General features: G+C 34.5%; 1 protein-coding gene across 5 annotated transcripts in view; it reads right to left on the reverse strand.

The window, feature by feature from the left end:
- Positions 1-1,178: 1,178 nt before the first annotated feature.
- The window catches only part of Vps51 (vacuolar protein sorting 51), an 87,681-nt gene continuing 66,240 nt past the window's right edge, over positions 1,179-22,619 (reverse strand). For all 5 annotated transcript variants that reach the window (XM_089092903.1, XM_089092900.1, XM_089092902.1 and 2 more), the window contains exons 12-16: positions 20,012-20,155; positions 17,527-17,708; positions 14,096-14,267; positions 11,981-12,093; positions 1,179-1,433 (exon numbers count right to left, since the gene is read on the reverse strand). In XM_089092903.1, the coding sequence (XP_088949029.1) occupies positions 1,322-1,433; positions 11,981-12,093; positions 14,096-14,267; positions 17,527-17,708; positions 20,012-20,155 (723 nt within the window). In that variant the 3' untranslated portion in view covers positions 1,179-1,321. The remainder of the gene's footprint in view (positions 1,434-11,980; positions 12,094-14,095; positions 14,268-17,526; positions 17,709-20,011; positions 20,156-22,619) is intronic.

Below are 22,619 nucleotides of genomic sequence, written 5' to 3' on the forward strand. Positions count from 1 at the left end.
CGAACGGTTTCTGAGCCACTTCTTGTTTTATTCCTTCTTTGTTACGCTACATCCAGATACGAAAGAATTTTTGTCCCGTTCATTACGGAAAAAATGAATAAAATTTCTCAATAGTTTCTCCCCCCCCCTCTTTTTTTTGTTAGCTGATGGTACTGCCCAGGTTCATGCACTCATTTGCTTGCCCCCCCCCCCCCCCTTTTTTTTTTTTTTTTTTTTTTGACCAGTTTTTATTGTTTTTAACTCTTTTACTGATTTACTGTAGTTGAATTATTGACATTTTCTTAGTATCCCTTTTAATTTAAATGCATTTATGTCTCGCTCTAAGTTTAGTTTGACCAGTTTTTAATGCATTTATACCTCGCTCTAAGTTTAGTTTGACCAGTTTTTATCTTTTTAATTTTTTAATTGACTTTTTGCAGTTTTAATTATTGACTTTTAAATGATTGTTCATCATGGTTTTCTCTATTTTGCTGCTGCTCTTTGTATTTTTAGTGTAACAGTTTTTATCAACTCCTAAGTCTGAATTCGGCCCTGTATTGGCCTTTGATAGTTAATTTTTTGAAATAAATATCTTATCTTATCCTAAGAGAAGTATTACAAAATTAGAACGTTTAAAATGACATTTTAATTGCATTATAAAAATGAAAAAAACTGTGCCTGAAACAGTTTATTGTAAATAAAACTGCTCAAAAGAGAGTAATATTACGAAATAGGATGCTTAAACTTTTTTAACCTTATTGTCTTCTAAAAATGTTGACAAAAATGAGACTTTGTAGAGCTGTTTAACGAACAAATTTAAAAATTTTCCAATTTATTTTCTTCTTGGGACTTACACACTCACACTCTGTAGCAAACAAAATAACTTTTACTAATAGTTTTCGTGAAACAGTCACAAGAAAGTTGAAAAGAATAACAAACTTCGGGTATATATACCAGGCTATGAAAGAAAATGATTTTAGAAGATTTTTCTCCCAAAAAGGACTTTTGAAGATATAAGATTTATACCCAATGATCACCGCAAAGATATTATTCCTCTGATACTTCTTCACGGGCAGGGATACCCATTCGAGCCTGTGCCTCCCTCCCAATATTTCAAAATCATCTCCATAATTTCTGATATTATTCATATAATTTACGTGCCTGTATACTCTTTTTTGAAGCAAAAATTTAAAAATACGTTGTAGGTTAACATTTTTAATAAAAACGAAAGAAGAAAAACACCGACTTCTTCAAATAACTTTTCTCTTATAACCGGCCCACCAAAAGTAATTTCAACAGTGAACTCTGATGAGCGTATATGAAACGGAATGAAAAAAAAATGTTATGCTACTCTTTCACTGATAGATTCCACTGCTGACGGCGACAATATAGATGGGTCTATGCATCTGTTCAGTGCTGAATGCATCACATCATCAAGCATAGTACTGACAACACTGAAAAATTGAATCGGGTCAGACATCCATTTCTAAAATTTGTATGATAAATACAAACTTTTATACACGAGGAGAGGGAATAATAATAAAAAAAAAAAAAAAACAACACACAACAAAAAAAAAAAAAAAAAAAAAAAAAACATTAAAACTCAGTTTTGCTGGTCATGAGCTAAACCCTGATAGATAATAGTAAAAAAAACATTAATTACATTATACACAGTGGAATAATGTACGAATTTAACTTTGGAACATGCTTTGGTGTTTTTCACTGTAAGGGTACACCCCCACATGAAATACATAAGGGAAATTTAGTTGTCACTTTTTACAGGTTTAACTCCTTAACTTTGTTCTTTATAATAGGCTAATTAACTCTCAAATTTTGCTTTCAAATTCATTGAGGCTTAGATGTTGCTCAGTGACAAAATCAAAGACTTTTATGGTGCAACTTAGATATTCTTCAATAAATCCACAAACTCCTTCTAATACTAATATCTTAGCAACACTTGATCCATCAATTTATGCTAAATATGTTACTTATTAATTGGATTCACTTCCATTATATTTTATTAAGTGACATTTTGCTAAGTTAATTTTGTTTACAATTTTGTAAACTTTTGTATTTATAAAATTGCTATTTTATGTGCAAGTTTTTGCTTTAAAAATTAACAGAGAGAAACAAAAAAAAGGTGCATGGGTTCAGCAAACCCCAAACTTTCTAAGCATGGGGAAAGAATCTAGCAGCTGAAGCTTTTAGACGATGGATAAAAACTAAAAAGCGAGCAGAGACGGTGGGGTATTGCAGAGGTAGACAGTTTTAGTGCTTGTAAAAAAAAATTCAAAGTGACAGCTGTCACAAGCAACATCATACCAATCCATACCCTATCCGCAAACATGTCCTCATTCTTATCGTTCAGTCAAATCATTTGTTACTCTCGGGCTGGCATCTGCACTTGATAGAACTAAAGTTAGCTATCAATAGGCTTTGTGAATTTTTGCTGCTATAGCATTAGTCACTTTGCCGTGATCCTAGTGAGGTTACTCCAAAAGAATGTTCAGTAAGACAAGACCGAAAACGGCATTCGGAGACAAAACCTGCTATAAAATGAAATAAATTTTTACCTTACATACCAATGTTTCACTGGGATGAAAACCTGCTACTTTTGTTGACAGTAAAAGAAACTACGGATAGATTGACGGTGATTTATTTCTAAGAAGAGCAGGATGATGTTGGTGGCTGTCATAAAGCTGTATTGTGGAATAAGTTTAGGTCAAATAAGAGTAGTGGATGAACCGTTTCAGCACTGAGATACATACATAACATCAAATACTCAGATAAATAATGTTAGAGCATATGTTTTTAGAGCAGAATTTAAAGAAACAGCTGTTGAGCTGTAGCTGTAGCCCCTATTACAAGCTTAAAGGTTCTAGAAATGCCGTGTAGCGGGGTCAATGGGAGAGGGCAGGGGACGGGCCTAGTCTCTTTCCCCCTAGAATTCAAAAAATACCGTTTTGGGGCCTTTTCATAGAAAAAAGACCTGTGTTTTCATTGAAGAATTAAAAATAAATGACAAACTAGACCCCCTCCCCCACTAAATTAAAAAAAATATATTTTGGTCCTACCGTAAATTTTCATGAATTAACGCCCCTGATGCTAGAAGCATCGACTGAAGACGCCTTAAGAGGACCACAAGAGGTTGCCATGGATACGGAAAATGATAAAAGCACATGCTCTTAACACCGAAAAAAGTGTTGTTTTTTTATACAATGAATCCAGTCAAGGAAAAAATGAATGCCTTTTTGAGGAAATAGTAGATAAGTTTCAAATCAAAAAACAACTACATGTAACTACTTTGGATAAGTACGTTGTTTCACGATTATTCATTTTAAACTGTTGTTGCTAATGGACCAGGAGCCTACCACAGAGCAAGATGGATTACAAAAAGCACATATTGTCGGAAAACATACATGTACTGTTAACACTTTCAGGTCAGACCTCAAAAACTTTAAGGACTTCGACGATCTAACGTTTGATTTTCTCCATCTAGTTGAAGGCTTGATTAACCGTCCTTCAAAATTTTCGCTATAAGACATGGTTTTGAATCTATTTTAAATGCCTAAGTACAGGATCACGAATGAAGAAGTCAACAATGTAGTGCTGAAGACTTTTATTCACCTCCCGTGGCGCCTCATTGATATTTTAGTCCGTTGACTATTTTTGGCGATGAAAACTACAGATCTAACAGTGTGCAGCATTATCATACAATGGTTAGCATAAACATAGCAAACTCATTACTCGGAAAAAAGGATAATACCCAAAGAGAATTCCACATTTTTTATCAATCAGCATCAAGTAGTTATTCTGGCATTCACTATTCAACTAGATTTCCTTGGGAACCATCACTCAGGAACTTCAATAAAATATAGGGGATTGTCTCTGTTCCAACATTGAAAGTTCGAAAGCGTTCCACTTGAACACGTGAACGAGGTGCATCCCCAACAGAATCATTTCATGCTCTCATTACTGACAGCAGGAGCAGAAACAGTTTTTACAATAGGTCGTTCTTAGGCGCGACTGTAATCCCCCTATGTTGTAAAGACAACGGCCGCTGGCTGCTTTGCTGACAAACAGTCTCAAACAATGGAATATTCATCATTTTTGTTATTAAATTGTTATTTTTTATTGAAAAATATATTTAATATATATTTAGAAATTTTATATTTAATAATGGTTATTTTTTTGTTATTATAGTTATTATACTTGGAATACTTTTACATTTATAAAACCAACTACAATTTCCTTAGTCTTGTTTTGTTAAATCTCATTAACTACGTGACCAATCTTTAACTGAAATGATTTTAATTATATCCATTTTTGCAAAATACTTCAAACTTTACACGTGTTGAGTAGCTGGTAAACATAGTTGAATCCTGATTATTGGAAGAGGACAGTAGGAGATTAAACTTTCAAAACTTGGCATTGAGTTAGAGAGTTGTAAGTACAAAATTTAATTTTCGATTGTATGTTATTTTAGAAAATTTTTACTGTCCTAAATATTAACAAGAACTAACATGTCAGCAGCTTATACTAAAAGAACGCAAAAGGCCATAAAATGCCTAAAATAGAGTGAATGCCTAAAATGAAATTGTCATTTTATAATGAAAATACTCCCATATAAGCTATTTCTCGAAAACTAGGCGGGGGGGGGGCGTTGTGAAGCAAAAAATCTAGGAAAAATATGTCCCATGCCTGATCTTTTTGTCTATAAGATCAGATTGGCAAATGTACCAATAGGTACATCAAAAGAATCGATTTTTATGCTGATTTCAAATATATAAGTTTCATCAAGTTTAGTCTTACCCATCCAAAGTTACGCGCCTGAGAAAATTTGCCTTATTTTCAAAAAAAGGAGGAAACAACTCCTAGAATATCGTGAAAGAGCTCATTCAAACGGAAATTAAAAGTTCTAGTGCCCTTTTTAAGTGACCAAAAAAATTGGATGGCAACTTGGCCCCCTCCCACGCTTATTTTTTTCCCGAAGTCACCCAATCAAAATTTTAAGATAGCCATTTTGTTCAGCATAATCGAAAATCTAATTAATATGTCTTTGAGGATGACTTAATCCCCCACCGTTTCCCGGGGGAAGGGCTGCAAGTTATAAACTTTGCCAATTGTTTACATATAGTATTGGTTATTGGAAAGTATACAGGCGTTTTAAGGAGGAATTTTTTTCTAGTCGGAGGGTCGGGTTCGAAGTAGGGGTTACGGGGGAGGATCTTTCCATGGAGAATATTTCCTTGGGAGAAGGGACATTTCCATGAAGGAGGCGCCAGATTTCCCAGCATTATTTAAAAAACGATCAGAAATTAAATAAAAAAAAAACAATTTTTTTTCAACTGGAAGTAGCTAAGGAGCAACATTAAAAATTAAAACGAACAGAAATTATTACGTATATGAGAGGGTTCGCCCCCTAGTCAATACCTCACTCTTGACGCTGAAGTTTTCTTTAGTACTTTCAAAAGAGCTATCTATTCAATTAACCGGCCTTTGTGGTTCAGGGGTTTGTGATTCGAACAAAATTCGAACTTTAGCGTAAAGAGCGAGGTATTGACTAGGGAGCGAACTACCTTATATACGTAATAAAAACATACGAATATAGAAATTCGTTACGTAAGTTACGTCAGAACAAAATTTCGAGAAAGCCAATTAGCCAAAAAAAGGAAAATTAATTTGCGAATTTCGTTTTAATTATTCATGTACGGTGAGCCAAAATCAAAGCTGTATTAACTAAAAAACGTTCAGAAATTAACTAAAAAAAAAACAAGTTTTTAACTGAAAATAAGGAGCGACATTAAAACATAAAATGAACAGAAATTATTCCGTGTATGAAAAGAGCTGTCCCCTCATCAACGCCCCACTCTTTACGCTAAATTTTGACTCTGTCTCAAAACTTTATTTTTTAAAACAATACAAAACTTTAGCGTAAATAGTGAGGCATTGCAGAGGGGACAGCCCCTTTCATATACGGAATAATTTCTGTTCGTTTTATGTTTTAATGTTGCTCCTTACTTCCAGTTAAAAAAAAAAATGTTTTTTTTTAGTTAATCCCCTAAAGGCATCAGTGCAGGCTGTAAGTTAGAGAATTCGACCATTGTTTACGTATGGTATATATTGTTGCAAAAGGTGGGCATGTTTGACCTTTAATTTCCAAAAAGACGAAGTGTATTCAGGTGAGCCTTTCAGAGAATGCTGAGGGGAGTATTGAATTAAATCAATACACGTTATGTGCATAAGGGTTGTTAAAAGATCGTAGCCCAGGAATGACTAAGTATATTAATTTGGAACTTTCAGGAAATGATAAGCGAGATGATCAATTGACCAAAAAGGCAATACTTACGCGTTACTACTACTAGTACTGCAACTACGACTACTACTACTGCTACCACAAATAATACTGCTACTACTACTACCACAAAAACTACTGATTCTGTAGCGAGTACTACCAAGGCTGAGGATATCGAAAGAAACATCTGAGGAAACATTGAGGGGGCAGTTGAATTAATCCAAAACATAACATGTGCATACAGATTGCAGAAGAGCATGTTTGCAATATTTTTGGAACGGCTTACCTTATCAACAGGAAAATTATGGGGCATTTATGAGTGGGATGTTCAACTGACCAAAAGGCAACATATACCTGCTACTACTGCTACTAATGCTGCTGCTACTACCGCTAATACTATGAAACTAGGACAATTAAGGCTACGAGTATGAAGGTCAACATCTGACAGAATATTAAATGGGAAAAGCTTATCAAAAGGGTGCATCTCAAAAATGGATTTGGGTATTAAGTTGGAATTTTCAGAAAATGCTTAAAGGAGAAGATAAATGACAAAAAGGTAATATGTGCATGCCACTACTAAAACTACTACCACTGCCACTTTAACTGATACTACTACTACTGCTACGACTGCTTTCACGAAACTACTCCAACTACTACTTCAATTGCAATAACTTGCAAGGGTTAGAGTATTAAGATAAAAAAGAAGTCAAAAGGGGGTCAAAAGGGTACCATCAGCAATATTTTTGGAACGGCTTACCACAACTAGGTGAAACTTCCGGGGCATCACGAGGGGGATGTTCAACTGACGGAAATGTGCATGCTACTACTGTTATTAATACTGCTACTACTTCTCCTACTACCACCACAAGTACTGTGATGCTAGTAATATTAAGGCGAAGTCTATGAAGGTGAAAATTTGAGAGAATTTTGAGGACAAATTTGAAACAAATCTAAAGACACTATGTGCATTTAGATTGTCAAAAGAACGGTACTCACGAGTTGATTTGGGTATTAAATTAGAACTTTCAGGGAATGCTCAAAGGGGAAGATCAATTGACAAAAAAGCAATATGTGCACGCTATTACTAATACTGCTACTCCTACTGCATTTACTAGTTTGCTATTAGTATTATTCCAACTACTAATGCTATTGCAACTACTTGTCAGGCTAAGAGCATTAAGATGGAAATTTCAAGAAGTATATTAATATACAGGTTATCAAAAGGATATATCAACAATGTCATAGCAACGCCTAAGTGCATCAAGTTGGAACTTCCCGGATTAATGAGACTAATGTTCAATTGACCAGCAGGCAATATTTTAATACTACTGCTGCAACTAGCGCTAGTGCTATTACTTTAGATACTACTACTAGCACTACTAATACTGGTACTGTAATTACTATTACAACTATGCCTAAGGGTATGAAGGTGAAATTTCCAAGGAATTTTTAAACGGGGAAGGTAAACTGAATCTGAACAGACCGTGTGTATGCAGGTTGTCAAGAAGGCACATCGGCCATATCTTAAGAACGGTTTTGTGTGTGAAGCTGAAACCTACAGGGCTTGTCGTGGGGGATGTTGAACATACCAAAAGACAATATTTGCATCCTAATGCTACTGCTTCTGGTCATACTACTACTACTACTACTACTGCTACAATTGCTAGTGCTACTACTATTAATTCTACTGCTACTACTACTACTACTGCTACTACTATCATTACCGGTGCTACTACTACTACTACAAAATCTAAGGGTATTAATACTTACATTTTGGGCAATATTGAAGCTGTGTTTGAACTAAATCGAAACACACTATGCCCACACAGGCTGTCAAGAGGACATATCAACAATGCTTCAGGAATGGTTGATGGTATTAAGTTAAAACTTTCATCCTATGTTGAGGGGGATGGAGATGAAAACCAAAGGTGCTATGTGCATACTGCTACTACTGCTACTACATATATTGCTACTACAGATGCTAAGGGTTTTAAGGTGAAGCTTTAAAGGAATTTTAGAAATATTTAGGAATATTTATGATGTTGAACTAAACAAAAACGAACTTTGAGCATGTAGATTGTCCAAAGCGCGATAAAGCAATATCTCCACAACGGCTTACATTATTAAGTAAGACATTTCAGGGTAAGATGTGGCGGATTTTGAATTAGCCAGAAGACACTATGTGCATACTTTTAACACTACTTCTACGGTTACTAAAACTAATGACACTAAGGGTATTAAGGTCAAACTTTTGCGGAATTTTTAGGTAGAGTTTCAATTAAACGCAAGACTATATGCATTCAGGTTTTCAAAAGGGCGCATATATAGGCAGCACCGCTCTATTATAGCTAGTAGTATCATTGAAACTTTTAAAGGGCCTAATTCGATTGCAAATGAAAAATCCTAGTGCCCCTTTTAAGAGTCAAAAGTGATTTTAGGGAAAGCAGTATTCTCCTCCTTAGCCCATAATTGTTCACATTTCCAATCAAAAATTTGAGACAGCCATTTGGTTCAGCATAGTTGAATGATCAAGTAGCTAAATATTTAGGGATATTGGCTATGAATATCCCCCCCCCCCCAATTGTGCAATGTGCCCAATATAATTTAAAACCAAATGTTGCTTTAAAAATAAATCAAAGGACACTGTCTTTATGCTGGTTGCCAATAAGACATCTCAGAAATATCCCAAGAATGACTGAGGGTATTAAGTTGACAATTTAACTAAATCACAAGTTCAAGTGTATCCAGGTTGTCAAAGAGCAGATACAATTTTTTGTGAATGGTATTAAGTTTTATTTTCCAGGTCAACTAGACGAGGTATAAAAGTAAATTAAAAAATACTTTTTCTTTCAAGATTTTCAAAAGGGTGTATGTAGTTAAAAATTGTTGAAAAAGTTTCTCCAACATACAAATAGCAAGCCAAACTACGAATTCTTACAGAGAAACCGAGAAGATATAAAATATTATTTCCTTTTTCCATGAAAAGGACTATGTCAATAAAAAACGAACAAAATTTAATTTAAAAAAACCTTTGTATTTTTGACAAACCCCAAGTCTTCTTAAGACCAGAGAATAATTTGCTCTTCACTGAAAAAAAAATACAATTTTTGATTTATTGAAGTTAAAAAAGTGAAAAAATATAAAATGTATTTTGTTTTCAGTAAAGAGCAAATTATGTTCTGGTCTTGAGAAGGCAGGGATGTCGTCAACCCTACTTATGTTTATTTCTGCTTGTTTTCGGTTTCATTTATTTAGTGATGGTGATCCGTGGTAGTTTTCTGCTTGGATGATTATTTGACTTTATTTCTGCTTATTTTTGGTTTAATGGAGTTCTTTACTTTTCTTTGAAAAACTGGTTTTGTGGAAAAAGTTTTTAAATTAGTTCAAGAAAGCACACTCTACTGGTGCATTATAAGCAACATAACTAATTTCTAGTGAGGAAGTTAATACGGCAGTATTGCACCCAAAATTACACCACTTCCTTTTTTAAATGATTGCCTAGTGTTGTTTATACCATTAGAAAAAAAATGATTCATAGTGTTGTTCACATATGTTGATTTCTAATTCATTTGCCATTTTATGAGCAAATAAAAAAAATGTATTGATCAATCTTTCTTACAAAATTTGTTTTCACTTTTTTTTATAATAAATCTTTATATATATTGGTACTTGTCTAGAATCTAGGTATACACGCGAGAAGTGAAGTTTCGTTAATGAAGAAGTGAAGTTTCTAATGAAATAAAACAAAATAGGATGAAAATATAATAATTTACAAACAAATTTGGGCTATATATTTGCACATTGGGGGCGGGGTGGAGGGTAAAGCATAGCATATATTAAATACGTAACCTAATATAACCTAATCTAACCAAACTAGCTACCTTTTAGTCCCCCTAAACCCCAAAAACTAAATTTTAAATCTTTGTCACGGAGTGAGTAACACCTCACAAACATGTTTATCAGTAGTGGCTTTGATATTTCGATGCGGTCTTTCTTTCGTGTGTACCCAGATTCTAGACAAGTACGGATATACCTAATAAAAAGGCAAAGTGGCATAGGCACACACCAATGTCTCCAGAGGGAAAGGTTAATAATAAAAAAAATAGCAGAAATGTGTCACATGTTCTAAATAGTACAAAATTTCATTACGTTTTGTAAATGCTTGTTGTATGACAGATATAAATTCCACCTCCATTTTTATAAGAGATTGCGTTCTTCAAGCTTCTAGTATTAATAATTTGAACTTTGGCTGAAATAATCACAATTTACAAAAATCATTCTTCAATGAAAAAGCGTGTCTTGTAGGTTATTCTTTCTCAGGTTGTGGGCCCATGTGAATGATAAGTTTAGCTTTAATTCTAAACTGAGCTATAATTGGTCTCCAATTATTTTTTTGGGGTCTCCTCTCTTTTATCTTCTGTTAATTTGCTTTCTCGTTTGATAATTTTTTGGTCAAAAAGATCTCTGCGTTGCTTGGCATTATTTTTCATTTATGGGGTGTTTTTTTTTTCCTACTGTGTTTTATTTTTGTTTTCTCGTTAGATCTTTTTTTTTTATTTTTGTGTTACGCGTAGTTCTCCTATTTCCCCTAATCTTTGCCCTCTCGAAATAAAATTCAGTGTACGTGCCTGTATATTAGATAATGGCGAAGACCGCACTGTCTTTCCATCATAAAAAAACAAGAGAAGACAACGAGGAAATCTGTGAAGACGGTGAATAACAGAGTAGTAAAACCTATTTGGATATTTCGGCTATATGTTCAATAGCCGTTATCAGCGAAGTACAATATAATACGAATAGACAGAAACAAAAATACTAAAAAACCACATCGAACAAACAAATTTTTGAACCAAAATCATAAAATAAATTTCTTACTGAGTCTAAGCCTCCTCATCTTATATGGATATCGCTAAGACTTGTTTTGTATGCATCTATATTTTTTTTTTTTTGTAACAAATTTAAAAATAGAGATGAATGTTAACCTTTCTAATAAAAAAGAAATAAGAAACCTATTTCTTGAAATAACTTTTGTTTTATGACCTCCCACCAAAAGTGATTTTAAAAGCCAGCTCTGATGAACGTGAATGAAACGAAATCACAAAAATTTATGCCACTCACTAATAGATTCGACTTCTAACGGCGACAATATATATAGATCTATAGATGAAGTTTGTTCTCTATCTATTTAGCCGCGTTTTCAGGCTCAGCGGGTTCGAACACGGGTCGTTCTCGTCTAGTTTCAAGTTTCTAGTTTTTCGTCTAGCTCCAGCGAGTTCGAAGTTTCAACCCCCTGTTTTCCTCGAGAACCCGCTTTGTGAAAACGCTTGATGCACTAGACGAGAACAACCCGTGTTCGAACCCGCTGAACCGTGAACAACCCATCTTCGAACACGGGTTGTTCTCGTCTAGTGCATCAAGCGTTTTCACAAAGCGGGTTCTCGAGGAAAACACGGGGTTGGAACCTCGAACCCTCTGAGCCTGAAAACGCGGCTTTTATGTATTAAGGTGACACACCAAGCTTTACTCTCCGTTGGCTAGGTCGCAATTTGTTGTAATTACTTTATTTAATAGATCTTTGATATTCATGTTCTTTCCTCAACTTCTGCTTTTTACTTTTTATAGATGATCGCAACATATGAAATACCAGAGGCTACGCGAGGCCATGAAATTACAAACAATAACTAACAAATAACCCTTTTGACCAACCTTTCGTCATTTACAAAACGCCAAAGGTACGAGTGAAGGAAATGACAATCCACCTGAAACTGGTGCAGTCCATGCCTGTCTATGGTTATAACGCGAACACTTTCTAGCATGGCCTGCAAGTAAAAAAATTTCGTCTGAAAGATGAAATTCAGCATAAAGTAAAATGAAAAAACAAAGCTCTATAGTGCAAATCGGTTACTCTAAAATTGAATTTCGCTTAGGAACTAACTAATAGCAAAATTATTACTTCATTACATTCAACACAGCTCTATTTTAAAGGATTTTCATAAGGGCTTTACGTTTTATCTGGTTTTTACTGAATTTTTACCAACATATTTGAAATTACTTCTTTTTTTCACTAAGGTTAGGCCGGTTATGTTAAAATACTAATTGAAATACGAAAAAACCGCCATTGTAAGGGAAAGAGCCTTCCAGAGGAGAGTACATATGATGACCACATTAAAATAAGGAAAAACCTGCATTATCTAAAATTTTTCTTTGAGTTTATATAACTGTTTGGGCCCCCTGCCCCTGATTACCATTTAAATGCCCCCTTTCTCCTGTATATGTACCTAAAAGGCAATATTTTTTTGCGATTTAATATTATCTCCTACAGAATAGCCTAGTTTCAATTGCACTTTAAATGTATTAGTTTTGCCAGGGAAAACATGTTGGCTTCAATATTCTGTGTCAGTCATCGCAGGGACTAGCTGAATTCTTGTCGATTGATCCTTAATTTATCGATACTGTAAATTTGGTTTGAGGGTCCTATTGGACTGATTGGCTAGCGTCTACACTGGTTGGCTAAAGAGGTGAGTTAACCTCGTTTGTGAATAGATATTTTTTAGTTAGTTCATCATTGTAGTTTATCTAAGGCATCCAAAAAGCTAATTTGTGCTGGATTTGGCAGGGTGGTTAAAAAACGTGAGTTACATTTTATTCGATTGTAATTAATTACTCCCCAGAGATAGTATACCTGTAGTAGCCATATTGGACGTAGCTGTGGCGACCCTATAACATAAATAGCAACGAGGGCAGTACTTATAGAGCCCGTAGATCGTCACAAACAGTCCACGAGAGATCACGGCTGTGGTATCACGGCTTACACTGGTGGCGCTAGAGTACAAATAATAACTAACTAGCACGAACTCGGCGAGCTTCATATTTGCTCGTCGGACTTAACTGGTTGCTTAATGGTTTTGCCCATTAACTGGTTTGCTTTACACCATTTACACTTACTTTTAAAATTAATTCAATTGAGAAACAGAAAAAAAAAAACAGGAAAAAACCTAGGGGTTAAAAAACTTTCGTTTTTTAGGCTTAAATTTTCAGCAGACGAACAAATCAGGAGGAATTGAACTTGCCGTTCTTTTTACTAGCTGAATTTCACAAAGAAGGTTTTAAAACGAATCAGATTTTAGTCAGGCTGTAATTTGTCTCCGTAGAAATAAGGAATAATATGATTGGCTTACGAAAATACATCACTGATAAAACCAAATGAACTGCAGTACCCTTTTCACAATGAAATTATAGAACTTTGGTAATGCACTACTTACTCTTAACTGAATGCTTGGTATATCTTTTATGTTCTTTTTCATCTAATAAAAAAAATGTTTTCTGTTTATGCCTAAACCAGTGGGTCCCAATCTATTTTGGACCATGTCCCACCTAGTTATTTCTAAAATTCTGATACCTCCTCCTGTGATGTTTAAATTTCTTATTCAGAATTCTACGTGTATTCACCTGAAGGAATCTGAACATGCCCTTACCTTGGTATCTAATAAAGAAATACTGCCTGAATACAACACCTTTTATACAATATATAACATCATTGCAATACTGTAACTTATCTTTTTTGCTCTTTAAGTGTATTTGAATGTAACGTTTTTCACCAGAATGTTTTTTTTTTTAATTAAGGCTCTATAGTCAGCCGAAGGGTGCACGTCCTCTCCATGCTCACCCAAATATTGCCGTGCCCAAAGAGGAGGGCCTGCGGCCCACATTGGACACCACGGGCCTAAATGTTTACCAAGATTATTAATAGTAAAGAGATACTTGAAAAATTAACTTCGCTTAAACAGAGTAAACTTATAATTTAAATTGAACAATACTTACTTTGAGTAAATTTTTAACAATTGCTGTAACGACAGACACTTTGGTGAAGTCGACAGGAGCTGTAAGGTCAACTTTCTCAGAGAAAAGCTTCTGTATATTACTCATCAATGACCTGTCAATATGACTGCTTGCGCTTGTCTGGGATAATCCACGAGTTTGTCGTGCAACACTCCTGATTTAATAATAGCAATAAATAAACAATATAACCTAGCTTGTTCGCACACAAATAACTAAAGGTCAAAGGTTTAACATTCTCGAAAGGCAAGATGAATCTTCGAAGAGGAGATCAGGGTAGGATTATGAAGAAGGGGGTACCATTTCCAAAAATGATAGCTTTTAGACCTAAGCATCAGCTGTTATTTCCTTTTGTTCCCAAGGTTTTCATCCAAAGTTTCCCAAGGGAGTAGCCACAACGTGTATCTTCTGTCTGCAGTTATGTTTTATGCTACTTTCCTGACATTCTTGGAGCTTTACATCCATGGGAAATGACAATATGATAAAAAAAAGGCTTGGTTCACTTTAACACTTTGCCCTCCATACCTTTGTAAAGCAAATTTACTGAAACTTCTTCATTAGTTGGGCTAAAGCTTCTTGGACAAGAGACTCATTTCGATAAAATTGGTCCCACGCAAGACACCTCAAATAAAATGAAATTTTGAAAAAAAAGTCAAGGGGGGGGGGGGTAAGCATCAGTTTTAAAACCTTGCGAAACAGCTGGTGTTGTTGGGTTGACATTTTCAAGGGATACCGGTGGAGAGGGCAAGGAGGCCTGGAATTATGAGTCGAGGGACAAAGAGGGCTAAAAGTTTGGTTATTAGACAGATCCATCTTGGTAGTATACGTTCTTCGCGAACAAAGAAGACAAAAAAACTGTGCTTTTTCTGTTACATTTAAGGCATAAATTTACGTATATCAGTACCGATCCATGATTTTGGGAAGTGTGGCGAATAAAATTTAAGGCCCTTTATTCGACAGACTTGCAGATTTCTATAACTTTAAAAATACACTTATATCTTGGAGTTTTCGTCTATTCCTTTTTCTAAAAACAAATAATTAATAATTGTAAAAAAGAAGTGTAAAAAAACAAAACAAATATAGACAATTAATTGCAAGAGTTTCAATTTTGATTGCGTTTTTTAGGTCTTTTTTCGACAGATTTGGATCAATGTGAGTGAAAACTACACAAAATTAAATTACGCATAGGTCCCAAAGGAGAAAAGGTGTCCCTTCCTCTATCTAACCCTGACTCGTACATCTGGAGCATCAAAACACTGAACTGCCATCTATACTCAAGCTACCCTAGACTCTACACATGTCTGGCTACAAAATTCCTATGTCCCTCTTCAAAATAAATGAATTTATTTTACAACTATACTACCCATCTCATTTTTATGAAACCGTGCCATCTCTCTCTACCAAGGTCAGTTTTATAAGGCAGAGGAGGGATACACGGTCCTGTTCGAGCTAGGGGTACTACAAAATCTGTTTGTACCACTCATATTTTAATCGTCTAAGACTCAGACTGGATGGTTAGAATAACGAGACTTGGGAGGAACTGCAAGATCCAGAAGATTATATAGTAATTTCTAACTGAGTTTTTTTTCAGCTGAATACCAGGGCACATTGTCCCACACCCCAGCAAAGAGGTATTTCAGCCAATAAATTTGAAATTAGCTGGTCGTCATGGCATTTGGCAATTCTTTTTTACGAGGTACTTTCCATAAACCAGCATGGAAAATATAGAGATAAGTGGTCCAAATAAACATGAATAAATAAATTTTAAACGAGTAAAATTAAATTGAATGTTCAAGTCAAACTTGAAACGAACAATATCCTTCAAACAGGAGTTTAGCTATTGACCTTTTACTCCTTCCCTAACCGTAAAAGTAGAGCTTGTTGCGTCATTTGCGCTTTCCTAAAAACAATATATTACAAATTTATTTCCTTTTACATTTACAACATTGAAAAATAAAAATAAATGAGGGTGATATAAAATTTTGAATTGCTGAGTTTCTAAGGATTAGTATTATTATATATTAAATCATATTAAATATCTAATATTTTATATTTAATATAACATTTTTTATAAAACGTAAGTATTTAAAATAATTTATAATTTTTAAATATTTAAAATATTAAATATTTAAATTATATTAAATATTAAATATTTATATTAAATATTTAGTTTATTTTCATTAGTTCTTTCCAGTCATCTTGATTATTATAGTGATTTTCTATTTATTTTTCGTCGATACTATGACGTCGATTTTCAAATCTCGGTGTCAATGGTTATTTGGTTTGGAACGGGGGGTAAATGGTGTGACTTTGTAGGCTCAGCTATAGTCAACCCAGTTCTAAATGGGTACCTGGAGAAATATTGGCGGACAACACGAGAGGCTCGGATGATTTGCCCCCAACAACACATTGCGCTCCCGGACGAAAACATTGAATTAGGAGATCGGTAGCTGCGCAACGCAGACCATTGGTCAGCATGCGAAAACGTTTTTTAAGTTTTAGATGTTAGGAAAAACAGAAGCATAGTGTTCAAGATACATATAGTTTTCAATAAAACGCAAATGAAGTAACAAGCTTTATACTTTTACCGTAGGTAAGGAAGAAAGGGGGAGCAGCCATACTCCTGTTTGTAGTAATCTTTGTCCTTTCAAGTTTGACTTCAATATTCAATTTAATTTTTACTCGTTTTAAGACTTATTTATTCCTCTATATCAGTATCTGTTATCTTTATGTTTGATATGGTCATTTCTTTCATTTTTTTTTTTTTTTTTTTTTTTTTTTTTTTTAGGTAAGTAATTACCGTAATACAATATATGTACGTTTTGAGTTTCATTTATTCTTTAATAGTAATTTCTAGTTGTTTTGAGTTTGAATTATTATAGAAATTTGTTTTTGCTAGTCTCAAGTTTAATATTGCGCATTACTGTTCTTGAAAAACTTCCTTTGAAAAGAAGGATTTGTATCAGTCTTGGCTTTTAACAAGGTCAGTAAAGCCTCTAGTTTGAGCCCAAACGAGCCCTATCAAACTAGCGATTTAACTTAATAGGAAAAGAGAGCCACTCTCAGAAAAATTCTGATTTTACCACCATTTTAACATAAAGAAACTTTTTTTTTTGTAAAATAAACCAGCATAACCATATCCTTTAATATTTAGCTCTAAATAGTGCGATAGGTGGAGAGTTGCGGTGTAGTGAGCTGACTTTTCCCAACCTAGAGTCAAAGAACATTTTCACAGTCTGTTTCTTATTCGATTATTTCATGTTTAAACGTGTCACGAAGTGAAGTTCTTTGAACAGTTAGGTATGGAAGCAATTCAGCTTCACTAGTTACAAAGAAAAAATAAAAACGATACACCGAAGCAATTTCCAAGTTAGAACTGACAAATTTACATAATTAAAAAGTAGCGATTGTCTTACCCAAAGTAGCTTAGTCTAGAAGAGTCTGACCCTCGATCATTACGACTTCCGTCTTCAAACACTGATCCTACTTTAGCGTCTATTTTGCCAATAAGTTCTACGATACGCTTAACAGCAGGTCTTGCGGATCTTGGCTCCGGATAGTCCATCCAGTTTCGGTTTCCTATTGACTTTTCCATAAGCTGCAATAGATATCATACGGGTCACAAGTGGTTTTGATGCTAATAAAGCTATCAGTTTTAATTACATAGCTCCGTTTCATAATTAAGTTGAAAATTTCCCATGCTTCTTACCCACTGCTCTCATTATACCCCAAGCTCCTGTTATATATATATACACACACACACACACACACACACACATATATATATATATATATATATATATATATATATATATATATATATATATATATATATATATATATATATATATATATATATATATATATATATATATATATATATATATATATATATATGTATATATATATATATATATATATGTATATTTTTTGACGTAATAACTTTAAATTAGGTGATGTTTTCTTAGAACCACACAACCGTTCTAAGACGAACAAATAAACTTTCAAATAATGTTCCAGTGCCAAACTATCTAAGGAGGAAAAAAAAAGAAAAAAATGCCGTATATGCAGAATATCGTGGTTCAAGCAATTTATCGTGTTTTTTAAGTCAATAGATTTTCCTCCCTATTCAAGCCAAGGGACGGTAAGTTTCCTATATAGGGGCTTTGGACAAGGCCGTTTTAATAATGTACTTCTTGTTTTGATCTGACACTATTTTCAGGAGTTATGGGCTATTAAATTTCTTAGTATTGGACGTGATCGTCTCTTACTAGGTTGCTAGCTACCGCTGCAACCGGCTGCAGAACATCGTGCTTGGAGCCACTTTTCTTGTTTTTCAAGCCAATGAATTTTCGTCGTTATTCAAGCCGAGGGACAATCAGTTTTCTATATAAGAGTATTGGACAAGGTGGTTCTAATAGTGTACTTTGTTTTTGATCTGACTCTAGTTTAAGGAGTTATACGTTTCTGTATTTCTTAGTATGGAACGTGATCGTCTCTTACTAGGCTGTTAGTTACCGCTGCAATCCGCATTAGTAATTATGTGCCGTGGTTTGTTCTTTACTAGGTTTCAGCTATATCCGATGATGGAATTTTTTAACTAATTGTAGCTGGAGCTCCAGCCATGATTACTATCCGCTACAGTTCAGTCTTTACTTTAAAAGTGATTACAAACAGGAAAAGGCCTATGGCTTTTTCTATTTGTAATAGTAAGAGATGAGTCTCAGAGATTCAAGCAGCTAAGTAACTCTAGTATATGTTGTGGTTTGTTTTTTATTGGGTTTCAGATATCTGTACAGCTTTAATACTGATGAAACTTAGAAACGCTCCGTTTATACTTAAGTGTGCTGATCCTTTACATTAAAACAGGAAAAAGCCTATGGCTTTTTCTTGGTTGGAATAGTAAGAGACGAGCATCAGTATGACACTACACCCGATACAAGTAATTATTCTAAAGATGCTTTTATTATCTTAACTTTTAGTAAGTAGTGTGCCGTAGTTTGTTCTTTACAATGTTTCGGCTATATCCGATGAAACTTACATAGTCCTTATTTATAATGAACTATGTAAATCCTTTATGTGAATACCAATGAAACTTACATAATCCCCATTTATAAGTAACTATACCGATCTTTTATATTTGTATAAATATTTGCAATTCACACTCAAAAAATTTCTATTACATTTTGTAAATATTCGACAGCATTTTCAAGAACTTCAACTTTAAGCGTAAAACTGGTACACAGGTAATGCTTCTTGAACTAACCACGCCTACTTTCCAACAAAGCAGTCAATCACAAGGTAGCAGCAGCACAAAAGATCCTAAAGGAATGAGCATTATATTCTTTATGTTTTTTTTTTCTTTATACATATGATCCCAGATCTAAAGTTAACTGTGTAGAGTAATGGAGGGAATAACGGAGACCCGGGAGTAATAAACGTCGATTTTAATGTATTTACGATACCCAGATGAGACCCTAACATGTCAGGTCCTTACTGCAATGCCTCCCTCCTCTTGGATGAAAACACCGGGAGGCTAAATCAAGCAACGACAGAACGTCGTGAAGAGGACGTCAAACTACTAGGCGGTTTCCAGGAATATGGCTACAAGTGCGACAAGTCGTGGTTTAAACTCTTTCGGCCGCTGATAGAGAGAGAGATCACTTTGGCAGAATCTGGTCCAGCAGCTTCTTGGTGCCGAGTTGGACTGTATAGCTTATTCCTCGTCTTAAGTAAGTAAGTGTCTGCGTGTATTTATCGAAAATTCATGAATATGCAAAATTTCAGCTCAATAAAACCATGGAAAACGGGTAAAATATTGATTACATAATGTAATACATACACTTCTATGACCTCCAATGACTAACTTACATAAAAACTTAAAAAAAAGCATAAACTCACGGTGATCAAATTGTCCCCTTCTGATACCACATATTGGTTTAACAAATTGAGGGATGTTTTTCTGAAAGCGGTTGTTATGGTTGCCGTTGGGGTAACATTTGTTCCACTAGGACTCACTCGAAATTGCTCAGTTGTATAATTCAACTAGGAAAGGGAAGAGAATTTTAAAGATAATAAATTATTTTGCTTTGTTTTGGCCATACGTGAATCTCATAAACGATTATATGCTTAAGTAATCTTCTATATTAAGACATAAACAATTAAATACCCAGTTCAAAATAAAAAGCATTATGAGATTAGAACTGGGCCCCATACTGCCAAACAGAGATCATCAACTGGGCCATCACATAGCAGACAAAAATATAATTTCCTATACAGTTTTTGTTTCTGTAAAGTTAAGGATTGACACTGTAGCTCTCTGATTGACTGACCTTAAAAAAATTCCAAAAGATATATTGAACGTCAGTGCTGGCTCTAGCTAGCTCCGGAATTTAACTGCAGGCTTTTGTTTTAATTGACAATCCTGATTCTCAAATTGAGAATCGGACTGTCAATTTCGATTTCTATTCTCAATCTGACCGTGGATTTTGACTTCGATTCAAAATCTGGCAATTAGATTCTCGTTTGGAGAATCGAGGGTTATCGATTTTGGATTCTCAGATTGTATGAAAAATTAAAAAGCTTACAACGTTCATGTATATTCTGCTGCTCAGAAGAAGCAAATCTTTTTTTTTGAAAGAGATCGTACGGCTAGTTTCTTTCCTTTTATCAATTTCGCTTTAATAATTGATGCTACTATCTTTGATAGGCCCCAAGACTATCTGAGCTCTGATTTTTCGGTACGGGGGGGGGGGGGAGAGAGTGAAGATCAGGTAGATTTACATAAATGGGTGATGTGCCAAATAACCTTCCCGAAATTATAAAAAAAAATTGGTAAGTAATTTCGACCTTTTTCAAATTTTCAAACATTATGTCAAAATACAATTTTTTTACACTATCTAATTCCGGGGATTTCCAACAATTTGTATTGTAAAATTTGGTTTGACAATCCAAAGGGAGAAACTAGATTGTCAATCAAAAATGCCTTGAATCTTATTTTGAATCGGTTCAGCGTTAGCTAAGATTTCGGAATTTGTTAGATGCACGCATAGCTAAAACACAATCTATGGATTTGAAAATTATCACAAAAATTAGGCACTTAAGTTGTCCTAGTTCAGAACATACAACATTCGTGCCCATAGTGTAAATAGAGGGAAATAGGAGAGACGCAACCGATCTAGTGACGGTTTACAGAAATATTTCACCAATATTGTCACGCGTAGATATATTTGTTATGTAATTTTAAATAAAAAAGAAGAAAAATTCCTGAGGGCCTTACATCGCTACCACTAGCCAATGCAGTCTCCCAAGCCATGAGGTAGATGGAACCTCTCTACATATTCCATTATATTTTTGTTCATGCTCACTCATTTTCGTTCGTACTTTTTGCTTGTTATACATGTGCCCATTTTAATATTTATGTGTATTATCATTCCGCGTTATCCCATTACCGTCTTAAGTGTTGTATTTTTAAATGAATTAACGCAGTGCACTCAGTGTCGAATTTTTGACAGTCAATATTGGCCACTGAAAAGCATCAGTTTGTCGTACTATCTCAAAGCGGACAGTGATTCTTTTATGCGGTTTTTGGTGAATTAACAGGTATGAGAATTTTGTATATTGGGTACTGTTGCGCTTAATGGTACACACGAAAGAAGTCAAGTTTGGTTAATGTTAGTCAAAAAATAAAATGATTATATAATAGTTTAGAAACAAATTTGGGCTATATATTTGCACATTAAAGCATAGCATATATTCGGGGATAAGCATATATTGCATATATTGGGGGGTAGGGGGTAAAGCATAGCATATATTAAATACATAACCTAACCTAACCTGGGTCCCTTGCCCCCCCCCCGAAACCCCAAAGACAACAGTTTAAATATTGTAAATTCAATGAGAAACCACGCTCTTCGATCAATTTAGATAGCAATTACCTGCTTTACGGGTCTCCATCTCTGCATTCCTTCGACAGTCTATAGCGCTGTGTACCAATTAGTGCAACAGTACCGTATACTGTTTAGCAGAGATTTTGGTAAGATTTTTGGATTAAAAAAACTAATTAAACTGAGTAAAGTTATTAAATTAGTATGTTAAAAAGTTTGAAATAATGTTAGTAAGCCCGTAGAAAAATAATGTTGGAAAATTAAAGTATAATCTTAGCAAGATATTAAGGAATGGAATTAATTGTGAAATGATTGTGATAAGAATGCAATGAGAGTGAAATGAATAGTCCTGTGGAATGTTAAGTGTTGGTTCCTTTTCAGGGTTTTATTTCTGTTTTGTTCTACTGTTTTGAGACTTGGTGATATCAAATTAAAGCTGTCAAGCTGATATTAAGTTTCCTTTATTGAGAGAGATAGAGAGTAAATCATTTTTATAACTTTTTTTTTTCTTTAACTTCTGCCTAATGTATTTGTGCGCTAATGCGTAAGCAGCACTTGCTATATTCGCGTAAGGGCTACTGCGGACCCGTGCGCTAATGCTATATTTGCGTAAAAACCGTGGA

This window comes from Artemia sp. Qi Xiang Cuo, chromosome 8, assembly GCF_049724085.1.
Source record: "Artemia sp. Qi Xiang Cuo chromosome 8, ASM4972408v1, whole genome shotgun sequence".
Classification (NCBI taxonomy): domain Eukaryota; kingdom Metazoa; phylum Arthropoda; class Branchiopoda; order Anostraca; family Artemiidae; genus Artemia; species Artemia sp. Qi Xiang Cuo.